Source organism: Equus przewalskii, chromosome 17 (assembly GCF_037783145.1).
Source record: "Equus przewalskii isolate Varuska chromosome 17, EquPr2, whole genome shotgun sequence".
In the NCBI taxonomy this organism is placed as follows: Eukaryota; Metazoa; Chordata; class Mammalia; order Perissodactyla; family Equidae; genus Equus; species Equus przewalskii.
In genome coordinates, this window is record NC_091847.1 from 40,211,326 (window position 1) to 40,224,894 (window position 13,569).

A 13,569-nucleotide genomic window follows, 5' to 3' on the forward strand; every position below is an offset into this window, starting at 1 on the left:
CCTGGAACTAAGATATACAACTATGTATCAGGGGGGTTTGGGAAATAAAGCAGAAAAAAAAAAAAAAAAAGATTGGCAACAGTTGTTCGCCCAGGTGCCAATCCTTAAAAAAAAAAAAGGAAGATTGGCAACAGTTGTTAGCCTAGGTGCTGATCTTTAAAAAAAAAAAAAAGTGAAGTTTAATGGGACATAATATATTGTCACATTCAGAGCTGTGAAGTGAGTAATGTCTGTCATTGCTAGCTCCCAATTTTCCTTCTGTAGTTTTTTGTTAATCAGGGGAACCATCCCCACTAGGCTCTCCACTTCTCTCAACTATCAGTCCTCCTATTATCAGCTTTTCTAATGATCTGATAAACCCACTTATTCTAAGGTGTAGATGACAGATGAGGCAATCTCAGAAATATTTCCCTTAAAAAAAAAATAAAGGAAAATGTTAAGGCAAAAGAGTGAGACTCTGTTGGATTTTAGCTATTAATAGGCAGAGAAGGCACTGTGGGTGGGGAGACACAGTTGGGGACCCTGAAACCTCACTCTGAAAGGTCATCTTCTCATGAGGCTTGGTGCGACAGTATCCTTAGTAATCAAATCCTTTGAATGATTCAGAGACTAAGTTGTGCAACCGTTGCGTCGCTGGGCAAATATTTGCTGCACATTGGAATAACCGAGGGAATTTTTAAAAAATACCAATGACTGGATCACATGCAGATCAATTAAATCAGAATCTTTAAGATGTCACCTGCACCTTGATATTTTTAAAAAGCTCACCTGGTGATTCTAAATGTTTGATTAGGGTTGTGAACCACTAATCTAGCTGTTAGTTATCCATAAAGACTTTTTTAAAAAACGGAGCCACCTGAGGGTATTTTAATCCTGCTCCATAGCTAGCTTCAGAAAGCCCTTCTCCTGTCATGCATGTATTTGTGCTCTACTCACGCCCCTTTCTACTCCTTTCAAAGGAAGCATTCGCTTGCTCTTTTGCCCTGGGTCTGTTGCACCATCACTGCTGCCAAGCCCATATGTGTACATACTCCCTGTGTTCACACAAGAAGAAATATGGGACAGAGCTAAGCTGTGTGGATGAAAGAGTTTGAGAGAAGGATAATAGTCAAGGGCTGAACCATAAACAGCCAGTGTGAGTTTCCTAGAATTATTTCTCTAATGCCAAGGATTTGACTTGCCATTAATTTCCTTAAAATATCCTCTTTTACACAGGGGAGAAATTATGATTAGTAACTAGAACAGTTGTGTTCATGCTTTGGGGTTTCTCACTGTCTGTATCAATCTGTGATTTTAAGATGAGAGAGGCATTTCTTTGTGCCTGTTCCCTACAGACCACTCCAGGATATACTCGTTCTAACTGTTGTGAAAAACTATCATATACAAGGATTAACTAAAAATGGACCAACAACCTAAATATAAGAGTTAAAACTATAAAGCTGTTAGAAGAAAACGTAAGGGGTAAGTTTTCACGAGCTTGGATTTGGCAATGTATTCTTAGATATGGCACCCAAAGCAGGAGCAACAAAAGAAAAATTAGATAGATTGGACTTCATTAAAATTAAAAAATTTTGTGCATCAAAGGACATTATCAAGAAAGTGAAAAGACAACCTACAGAATTGGAGAAGATATTTACAAAACATACATCTGATAGGGGTTTAATACCAGACTACGTAAAGAACTCCTATAACTCAACAACAAAAAGACAATCCAAATAAAAAATGAGCAAAGGACTTGAATAGACATTTTTCCAAAGATGGTATACAAATGGCCAATAAGCACATCAAAAGATGCTCAACATTATTAGCCATTAGGGAAATGTAAATCAAAACCACAATGAGATAACACTAGACACACTAGGATAGCAATAATAAAAAAGACAGATAATAACAAATGTTGTCAAGAATGTGGAGAAATTGCTAGCATACACTCCTGGCAGGCTTGTAAAATGGCTCAGCTGCTGTTGAAAACAGTTTGCTGATTCCTCAAAAAGTTAAACATAGAATTAGCATGCGACGTAGCAATTCCACCCTAAAGACATGAAAACAGGGACTCCAACAGATATTTGTATGCCAATGTTCATTGTAGATTTATTCACAATAGTCAATAAAGGGAAAACAACCCAAGTCCAACAGCAGATGAACGGATAAACAAAATGTGGCATGGAATATCATTCAGTCATAAAAAGGAAGGAAGTTCTGATGTGTGCTATAATGTGGATGAACACTGAAAACATTATGCTAAGTGAAATAAGCCCAACACAAAAGGACACAATGTGAGTTCACTTATATGACATATCTAGAATAGGCACATTTGCAGAGATAGAAAACAGATTAGAGCTTACTGTGGGCCAGAGGTATGGGGAATGGGGAGTTACTCTTAACAACCAGAGCTTCTGTTTGGGATGATGATAAGTTTTGAATATAGTGGTAACGGTTGAAAAACATTATGGATGCAATCAATGCCACTGAACTGTACACTTTAAAATGGTTAAAATGGCGTATTTTATGTTATATATATTTTACCACAATAAAATAGCTTAAAAAAACTAATTGTGATAGGTTTTATTAAAAGGCTTAGTTATATTCAGAGTCCTATTGAGTATTTCCTATGTTTCTCATATTGAAATGTATAAATAATTTACAACTGGTAGAAAGATTTTATAGTTTGAGAAAATAGGAAGCAGACAGAAGGTGTCAACTATTAAAAATAGTGTATCTCAAAACTATATAAAGTTTTATAGAACCACTGTATTATTTTAGAAAATATCTCACAGTACTGCTGGACTGATTGCATCCTGGGGCTAGGCTGATGTGGTAATTCTTAAGTTCTTCTATGAAGCGGCAGCTGTAGGGGAGCGACAAGACTGCTAGACTCAGGGTCAGAAAACCTGAGGTTGATTCTCGGCCTGGCACTTCTTTGCAGTGAAGTTTCAGAAAAAACACACGATTTTATTAGCCTCGATCTTCTCATATGTAAGATGGGATAACAATTCTGTGTATTTAAAAAAATTCAATAAAGTAAGAAATATATATATATATATATATGAAAACACCCAGCAAAAACAGCTAGCCATGACGTGGAGGAAACCCAAACGTCCATTGATGGATGAGTGGAAAAACAAAATGTGGTAAATATGCACAATGGAATATTATTCAGTCTTAAAAAGGAAGGAAACTGACACATGGTACAACATGGATGAACTTGGAGGGCATTATGCTAAGCAAAATAAACAAGTTTCAAAAGGACAAATACTGTATGGTTCCACTTATACTCAGTATCTGAAGTAGTCAAATTAACAGAGACAGAAAGCAGAATGGTGGTTGCCAGGGCTGGAGGAAGGGAGAATGAGGTATAATTGTTTAATGGGTTTAGAGATTCAGTTTTACAAGATGGCAGATTTATTGCAACAATGTGAATATACTTAATGCTACTGAACTGTAGACTTAAAAATGGTTAAGACGGTAAATTCTATATTATGTGAATTTTACCACAGTTAAAAAAAAAATTAGTGCCAAATACGTGGTAGGTGCTCAATAAGTGTGTGTCAAATTCAAATAGCCCCATTTTACAAATTAACAATGAGAGGAAGATCACCAAGGAGACAATGCTCTGCCAGTGTAACTGGACATATAGGGTGAAAATTTGCTGTTCACGATTGAAGCGTGATTTCACACTAGCATACGGAATGATGACAGTTTGGGTTTTTTAATTATTGAAGAGTTAAACGTTTATAATTTGGGATGCATTTAAAATACTTCCACCTAAGGCCTATAAAGTTATTTTATTACAAAACACAAGGAGTGGAGGGGAAGTCTCAGCCTTAATTGGAGGCAGTATCAGAAATAATAAATCTAGTTTGCAATATCCCCACTGTTAATTATTTTTTTAATTCAATTCTGCATGGAAGCACCAGCTTTAAGAGGCTCAAGACGACATTGACTGAGCTCTGTTATTACAGCACCATGCCAGCTCCAGGCAGGGAAGACACAAAAGAAGGAGATTGAGTCTGGGCCCTCTGGAGTTAACAGCTCCCTTAGGAGCAGGGCCTGGATACACACGCATGCACACAGAAATGTGGGCACGCACACACTCATCACACCTAACGAAAGAGTCACAGAGCGCAATGAATGACTGTGTCAGTAGCAAAAACTGATTATACAAATGAAAGGTGGTGTCAAGGCCGTTTCTGACAAAAACTTTTTATTTCAAGAGGTTTGTCCCTAAATCAAAAACTTCTCAAATCTCTTGAAATTTGTGACAAAAAAATTCCAGGTCGAAGGAATAACTCATGGTTTTTCAAAGCCACACACACCCACTTTTTCTTGCTTTCTAAAATTAACATCTACAAAAGAGAAACAAAGGCAACCTTTACAAAACAAATTTACCTTATAATTAAAATATAGCCATCCTTTGGGACACGTTCCATGTTGTTTGGGTGTATCTTTCTCTCTCTCTATGACCCAAAATTTTTTTCGCTTACAGATGCTGGGCATAGGGACTGAACACTCATCACTAGCCCAGAGTCCTGGAGGAGAAAATGAGTTAGAAATGACTAGAAACAATGGTGAGGCTCTGTAGGCATTTCTATTGATCACTATTTTTATGACAGCTATGGTTTATCATAATTTGTTTTTTAAATCTAGAAATTGAACTAAACTTAACTACTAATCATAGAGTTCTCTAGTGACAAAAGCTACCTGGGCAAGGTGCCAAATCAGTAATTCTCATTCAAGAATGTAGAAATTTTGCCAATGCAAAACAAAAAAACCTAACTAAACAAATACTGCAATTGGAATCACAGAACTGATTCCAGTTCTAAGAATATTTGACTGGGTTAACAAAAGAGTATTTTGTAGAGTAATATTTTTGTTTTAAAATATTCAACTTAAAAAAAAGATTCTAAAACAATAGATCATTTCTATTTTATAATTCTTTAGAAACTATAATGACTTAGAAAAATTAACTCAGGAACTTCTAAGGAAGCATTGCTCAACACTGACCCTTAGACAAAACAGGCACACACATGCCCTCGGGAGGATCTAGCCCAAGGTCCTTGGTCTCCTGGAAAATGATTTTTAATTTAGAAGAGCTATATTTTCAGAGTAAAGGTTATAGAATGCATTTCATTAGCATCCAAGTTATAAATTCCAGAATAGGGCAAGGATGTATGTAAATTGCAAGGCCAGATTCAGTTTTTTAGTGAGGGATATGAGGCAAAAAGATGTTGGCATGTTGAAGGAGGGGCTGGAACGCTATTTTCCATGCAGATCAGCTGCTATTCTTCCAGAATCACTTAACAGCCTTTCTGCAGGCTGTTCTGACACCTGCTGGCAAAAGCAAGCTGATTAAACAACATCGTTTTTCCTTTCCTGACTTTCTCGGCAGACGCCCTCACACCAAGGATTGCTTTCTGTATTTATCCATCTCCTGACTTGGGGACCAGGTTCATTATGAACCTGTTGGAGTCGGGAACATCATTACCTTTTATTGGATAGAAAGAGTGGGGTGCATATGAGTGGACAATCAACCCAAATAACACTGTACTGATGAATGGAATAAAAACCCCATCTTAAACGTACATGTACTTCTAAATCCAACTTGCAAACAGTTGGTGTTCTAAGACAAGCAGCAATTAATGCCAGGTATTTTGAAAAAAGAATACTGAATTCAATGAAAATTTTTCTTTAAAGGGGAAAATGGAAGTAAATTTCAGGGGTTAAAGTTCTGGCCAATTATAAGGTGGATACCAGGAAGAGATAAAAAATGGGCACATAGTGAAATTTCACAGAGAATAGTATCTGTCAGACATATTTTTGACTAGTTTCAATGGGTCCATTTTTGGTGCTGTTTTGGCTCACGAGGAAGGACTTATCTGGATGGAAATTATTTTCATGAACATGGATGAATAGAATAAACTGTAGAAATGGCCATCCTTAGGCCTTAAACCTGATAAAATGGAACATATTCAGTTGAAAGGCAAAATAACCAAGCAAAACTTTCTCACTGAACTAGTGCAATGAAAAGGAGACTTCAATCCTCCTGAAAATGATCAGTTTGTATTATAAACCCCAAAATGGATGAATAAAATAACCTGTTATGGATGAAATGAAGCCACATCTCTGGCTCTGATTATTTACAGATCCTTCTCTTCCTTTGTCCCAGTTCTGGTAGATTACTGGTGTTCCATCTCTCCAGCTGCAGGAAAATTAAAAATTTTAAGGTCTTCTCTCATTCTGCATTTTCAATCTCCAACACCATTCTTGGAATTCTGGGGTATGGATTGAAGGCGTAATATTTTATTAAATTAAAGAAATACGTCTTTGGTTAGGGAAATGGAAATTTATAAGTTAAAGATAATGTTTGAAGGCTAATCAACAAATTGATCACTAAGATCTAGTCCAACCAATAAAACTTGTCAAACAAAATTAAATGCAAATTAATCTAGCTTCATACCGAAATTCATCACCGGCTTTTTCTTCTCGAAGTCCAATCCACCAATTTACACCATACTTTGATAGCTATTAAAAAAAAAAAGAAAATGTCAGCATTTATTCTACCTGTTTTCCATTTTCACTATTAAGATTAATGGGGTTGCTGTTAATAGCTTTCTATTCTTCAGTATTTACCCAATTATCTAAAGAAGAGTACACTAAGGCCTAGCATCTTGAGAAAACCTGAAACTTCGTTATTCTAAAATGTTCCCTCCTCATAATGAATGAAAATTGGAATCAATTATTGAAACTCTTTCCTAAAACTTTCCCTATGTATCTAAAAGTAACTTTTCTAACTCTCATAGTAGAGATTTAATAAGTAATATGTATTGTAAAGTAAAATAGGATGTGGATTCCTTTTTTTGACTAAAAATTAGTGATTTATCCTCTCAGTGATTTATAGAAGTTCATTGCACATATCACACTATTTGAGAAACAAGTCAAGGCACAAAGACATCAATAGTAAAAAGATTTTGAATTTTACGCATTCGTCTGCTTTTTAAGTTTTTAAACTGAATTTTAGCACCCTCCTCATACAAATAGACAAATACAATATAGGACAAAAGAATACTGCAGAATTTCCAGTGTTTGACAACTAGAAAATTATCCTTTATATATTTTATTAATTTTACATTATTTATCACATAGATCTCAGTACAATAAAGCATAAAATTGAAAAAGCATGTGTGTACACATGTGCCCAAGCACACACAAATATTAGAACACATGCAATATTGGATTACAAGCCAGGAAATTGAAATTCTCTCTGTTACTCTGAGAGAGGAAGAGGCCGTAAGGATTTCTCTAAGACCTCTAAATCAATATACTTTATTGTGTGTGCTCTGTATACATGTGTGTATGTGTATGTGTGAAACGTAACAATTTTTTTAAACTAAAAATCTGTTAATTTGAAAGAATTATATATTTAAATTTGCACTTCCATTTCTTCTGTAAAGAGTTCGGAATTACATTTTAGGATACATATTTTTTTCCACATGAATTTCAGGTCATCCTACAATAGAACCTAATAAATCTCTAACATTTGAATTTAGAAACAGGTATTTTTCCTTCTTAAACAGTGTGGCTGTCTGCCATATCAGCAATTGGAGAATAATGCAAGATGGAGCAACTATAATTTTGGATCCCTGAGGTGTTGTTTCATGGACGTGTTCTTACATGCTGAATTTAGATTCCCATTGTCAGACTTTGGAAGGGGTCCATTGAGACTGGCTGTGAACTCAGTGGGAGGACAACATTTCATCCAATCTAAAGAGGGCTCATGTGCAGCAACAGTGGAAATCATGGCCTGATTGTTCACTGCCCCCAATTAAGGACCTCTAAAGAGAAATTATAACTGCTGCACCTTAAGTGGCATATTTATCACCACCTCAGTTACAGCAGCATGGTGATCCTCCACATGGTGCATCACAACCTGTTGTGACATAGAACAGAGCTTCATAGGACAAGCTAGAAGATACTCAGAGTGAAAAATCCAATGTGAAAAATGGATGTTTTAAATTTTTGTGGTATAAAACCACAACAATAGAAGACATTGATATTCTTTTGTCTAAAGAAATGTGATATGACCACGGATTTCACAATATCAACTATGTTTCATTACAAACAGCCATTATAGATAGCATCACATGAGAATAATACTCACCAAAAAGAAATAAAACACAGCAATAACTAACATATTAATCTACCAGGAATATAAGGAAGAACCTGCCACCACTTCAAATGTTTCCATCAAAAATAACCAAACCATGTTATTATAAGGGTTTAAAACACCATATTTTGGAGGATGACTAACAGATTTGATATATTTTTGTTAGAATCATTTAGAAATGAAATTTAAAACATAAGAGTAAGTTGCAATTTCAAAATGCAAATATTGTACAACACAGCATAAAAATGTTAGTTGAGTGGACTAGTTGGCTAGTACTTCATGTTAAACAACTCCTAAAGTGCTTGCGGCTTTTTACTCTTCTGACATTAATCTAATCAACAGGATGGCTCAAAAAACAAATTCTCACAAATTCACTCTCATTATGCGCTGTGGTACTCTGTTATTCAAAGAGAAAATACTGACTCATCACTTTTCCAAGATAGAAACGTTTTGTTAAAAGAATTCTGCTTCGGATTTTTACACCTGTATCCAGCTTCCTTTTTCAATAGTTAGTTCTTCTACTTTCCAACTAAATGTTATTTTTGTTTTTCACATTTCTAAGTTACTTCTCTTCACAGGGGAACTATACAACACATACATAATTTTAAAAATGACTTATTCTGATTCTTTTGCATGGATGAGTGGTGTGCCACAGAAGTGAGTGGTATGACCTCCATGTGTTTGGTTCCTCATTCTGCAATAAAATAATTTCTGGACTGACCCATTCCAGTAGGACGTTCTTAGATATGGGATTTCTTACTTATGAAATGTAAATGGTCACCATAAATACCACCACTATCACCAATAAAAAGTGCCTAACACAGTCACAAGTTATGCAGAAATAAGAATTGCTTTGGAAATCTATAGCTTTCTTCCTTCCGGATTGATACCCTTTCCCCATGGCCTCCTTGCCCCTTTCTCTGCCTTCATGGCCTATACCATCTAGTAATTTTCTTTTGTAGTACAGCCAGTGTGGGGTTAGATCAGTCAGCTGCTCACCCATAATAGTGACAGGGCATTCTGTATTAACCTGGTCACAGGCTGGGTAACAATTTTGCCATATAGGACACCACAATGTTTGTCTGGTTTGAGATCACAACTAGATCTAGTCCTCAACCAGATCATGGCACTGGCTATGACTTACTGTCACACTGCTAAACCTGTGGATTTACTATTCCCCTCTATGAGAGGTATTAACTCCACCATCTCCACTGGCTTCCCAACCACCAAAGATTGGGTGAGTGAATTAAGGGAAAGGTGAAGGGAGAAGACCTGTAGATGCTTCCAGGAGAACTAAGCTCTGTTGGAAAGATCAAAGAAGCTCTTCATTGTTCATGTCCAAGACAAAGCTGGTGTCATCTTTGGGGAAGGGATTTTAGAACTAGAATTTTAATGTAGTGAAGACACTGTGCTCTTATGTACCCCCAATGCTGCTGTTCGGCTGCCAGCAGAGGGTTTTCAAATGACCCTATAAGTTAGATGGCTTCTAAATTCCACCACTTAGCTGCTGTGTAACCAAGTTGCTTTATCTGTTTGAAGTCTTAGCTTCCTCATCTGTAAAATGTATTAATAATAGACTTCCCACAGACAGTTCTTGCAAAAATTAAATGCTGTTAAATATTAGTACTTAGCACAGTGCCTGACAGTGCTACAGTAAGTATTGGCCAAATATCAGCTCCTTTTGGAATGTGCACTTTGCCATGTCAATGGATTGGTTTTCAGCCATTTACCTCGTCTTGTTATTGCCACCTGGGGTGAGGAATCTGCCGTCCAGCTATAGAAGCAAACATATTTTCTGACATCATGACATGTAATTTGTTGATACTTAATGCTACAGTTTTGGCTTGAGTCTTCCATTTGTCAGAGAGGAAGGGTGGTACAATAGCACACAAACCAATAGTGGGGACCATCTGGTTCTAGTGGTTGGTCTGCTACTGCACGCCTGAAGGACCATGGAGTTGTCACCTAACCCTCCTGTTTCTTGGCTTTTCCATCAAAACGCAGTAGTAGTTCTGACCTGCCTACATTTCACAGGCTGTATGTGCATCAGATAGGATTACAGAAACGGGAAAGCCCCATGAGCTGTGAGGGAAGACAATTCTCTTACAAGCCAAGGATGCTTTAATACAGAGCTTCATTTTAACAGTCAACTTACAAACACATGAAAAGATAATAGAGGGAGAAAGGATTCCTGGAGATCATGAAACAATGGTAAATTACAGAAAAAGAAAAAAGAGTCTCTTACTTTCAATGATTTCCTAGGGAAAATTGGGAGTGACGTTTTCCCTCCTTATTACCCCTGTGGTGATTTGCACATACTGCTCCCTTTTTACTTACAACATTGTACTATCTCCCACTTTTTTAAAAACAGAGACTGTATCTCATTTTGGTGTCCTTGACATTTTTGTGTCTTTGACAAATATCACAATGCTTGAAACACACCTAATGCTCAATGATTGCTTGTTGCTGAAGAAATACACTGAAAACCTACTATTTCTTGGCAGTCTATTTCATAATTTAACAGGCTCTGCATGCTCCTTTCTAATTAGCCTAGCTCCTCAAAGGATTAAGTCTAGCCTTTATCTTAAGTTGAAATGGAAAACCACTCCTTACCATTTTCTGTATATTGAGTCCTTACTAACTTAAAAATATTGTGCTCTTGTATGTAAAATCTGAAACTTTAAAACAGCTAGGCAACCTTGCCTCTCATTTGTGCTTTATTTTCCTCCATGGCATTTATCCATTTATCTTTTTCTAAAATATGATGTAATTCTATTTACTTATATTGATTATGGTCTTTCTTACCAGACTAGACTATAAACTCCATGAGGGCAGGAATTTTGGTCTATTTTAATCACTGATAGAGCCCCTGTCCCCAGAAGAGTAGACTCTGAATAAATATGTGTTGAATGATTGAATGAACCTCACAAAAACCATAAAACTACTTACTCACCATTGTTGCTAGTAAAGAGTGAAAAGAAGTGAAATGACTGACCAACATAGTAAACCTCTGTTTCCATTATTTTCTCTTAATCTCTATAACAGGAACGAAAATAGTTCTCAAAAATCTATGGTTGTTATTTGTGACAACATGGATGGACCTTGAGGGTATTATGCTAAGTGAAATAAGTCAGAGGGAGAAAGCCAAATACCATATGATGTTGCTCATAAGTAGAAGATAAAAACAACAACAAACAATCACATAGAGACAGAGATTGGCTTGGTGGTTACCAGAAGGGAAGGGGGAAGGGAGGAGGGCGAATGGGGTGATGGGGCACATGTCTGTGGTGATGGACTGTAATTAGTCTTTGGGTGGTGAACATGAAATAATCTACACAGAAATCAAAATATAATGATGTACACCTGAAATTTATATAATGTTATAAATTAATGTTACTGCAATAAAAAAAATCTATGGCTTTTAATGAAACTTAAACAAACATCTGAAGTCAAATAAAAAAATCCCCCCAAGGACAGAAGAGGACCTAAGCTCTGAATTTCTCATCATTAATTGTATTCAAGTACCATTTTAATTTTGCTGAGGATGAATTCTTGCTCATGTGCAGAATGAATTGTGAGAAGATCACTGTGTAGCCAGCCACAGACAAACTCAAAGGAGGACCATTCTGAGGCATGGGTATGAAAAAGGTACTCTGCATCCTGATAAAAGAGCCAGGGTGCATCTGAAAGAAAAATAAACAACGCAAATGAAGCAAAAACTATTGGCCGATAAAAATGCAGACTTAAATAGCATATGCTATGATTGACCTCAAAGTTGTAATTTGGTCACTCAGCATTAACAGAACATGTGTGTGTATGTATATATCTACATATATATAAATAAGTATGTTTACACACACATAAATATGTATATAATTTGCTTATTTTCCTTGGTCACATAACAAACCTTCCTTTGTAGTCAAAGGTTTGGGATAGAGGCATATTTTAAAATCATGTGTCATGAAAATGGAGTTTAGCTATGATATTAGTCTTTAATCATATTTAATGACATTTATTAATCTGATTATTTATTAATTAGTTAGTTTGAACAAATTAGCTTCTAGATTAACATAAGAAAAGAGAGGCTCTGTTGGAGGACTGTAATAACACAGTAATCGTATGTAATAGCACGTAATTAGAAATTCAAGGACTGCCAGGATAGTTCTTACCGTACTGGTACCAGGGTGGAATCTTGAGTCTCACATCTGTGAAGTGAAAGCAAACCACTTTAAGTGACCTTTCTTCACAGCTATGCTATTTCTGAACTACTTCAGTTCTAAACACAATATTTTGTACTCTGCCTTTTTTTTAAATGCCCATTTCCCCACATCCTCTTTTTTTTTTAAAGAGTTAAGCTTTTAAAGATTTTATTTTTCCTTTTTCTCCCAAAGCTCCCCAGTACATAGTTGTGTATTTTTAGTCATGTGTCCGTCTAGTTGTGGCATGTGGCATGCTGCCTCAGCATGGCTTGATGAGCAGTGCCATGTCCATACCCAGGATTCGAACCAGTGAAATCCTGGGCTGCAGAAGCAGTGCACACGAACTTAACCACTTGGTTATGGGGCCAGCCCCTTTTCTTTGCCTGTTAAAAGACCACTTAAAAACCAGGTCCTGCGTGCTGTTTGGAGTATAGTTAGTTCTCATACTTGGAGAGGAGGCTCCAGAGAGACCTCTGACTAAAGGAGGAAGGACATGAAGACTTGTCGAGGGCCTCCTGTGTGTCACGCACTGTTAGGTGTTTTCACTTACTCATCTGACAAGTAATTTTATTTGGTTGTAATGTCACAGTGACATTTCTTCCAGATTGTGCTAGAAAACTACAATATTCCACAATATAGACAATTATCCTCATTTCCTATTAACTCTCTTAGCATACCGCCCTGATGTCATCCTTTCTCATTCCCCTAGCATAAATTCTTTGCTAAAATGGTGCAATTTGGTTCACGATGAGGTTGTTGGTTCACGATGAGGGCTGTTGGTACCAGGGTGCTTAACTTTTAGATCTCTGTAACTCCTCACTTGGGAAAGTGCTATAGATGATCAGAAAGCAAATGTAAAGATGGTATTAATATTTTTACCTCTTGGAACTTTGCATATCCATTCGCGTTTGGAACCACAGTGTGAGGGCAGCAATGTTTTATTTGCCTTGTAAACAGCACAATTTCTTGCATCTTCTCCAAAATAAGCATTGTCTAAAAATGAAGAGATAACCTGCAGCAGATGAAGTTCATTATTCCTTAATGATGGTCCCCCACAAAACGTTTCAAAAGATCAAAAAAGGCACCTCTGTAAATAATCACAATAGACTTCTGGAAAAAGCTTCAGAAATGTCTGGATATGATTCCAGTTAAAGGTTGTTCCACATCTGTGAAGAGCAAGCTAATCAGACATTGGCATTTTTTTCT

General features: G+C 36.5%; 1 protein-coding gene across 3 annotated transcripts in view; it reads right to left on the reverse strand.

Annotated features, from left to right (window-relative positions):
- PLA2R1 (phospholipase A2 receptor 1) overlaps window positions 1-13,569 on the reverse strand; it is a 108,210-nt gene that overhangs the window by 20,931 nt on the left and 73,710 nt on the right. For all 3 annotated transcript variants that reach the window (XR_011528384.1, XM_008513708.2, XM_008513706.2), the window contains exons 15-20: window positions 13,243-13,375; window positions 12,334-12,369; window positions 11,690-11,847; window positions 6,458-6,522; window positions 6,096-6,199; window positions 4,390-4,529 (exon numbers count right to left, since the gene is read on the reverse strand). Coding sequence is in view for 2 of the 3 variants with exons in the window: in XM_008513708.2 (XP_008511930.2) it covers window positions 4,390-4,529; window positions 6,096-6,199; window positions 6,458-6,522; window positions 11,690-11,847; window positions 12,334-12,369; window positions 13,243-13,375 (636 nt within the window). In the remaining variant the exon portion in view is untranslated. The remainder of the gene's footprint in view (window positions 1-4,389; window positions 4,530-6,095; window positions 6,200-6,457; window positions 6,523-11,689; window positions 11,848-12,333; window positions 12,370-13,242; window positions 13,376-13,569) is intronic.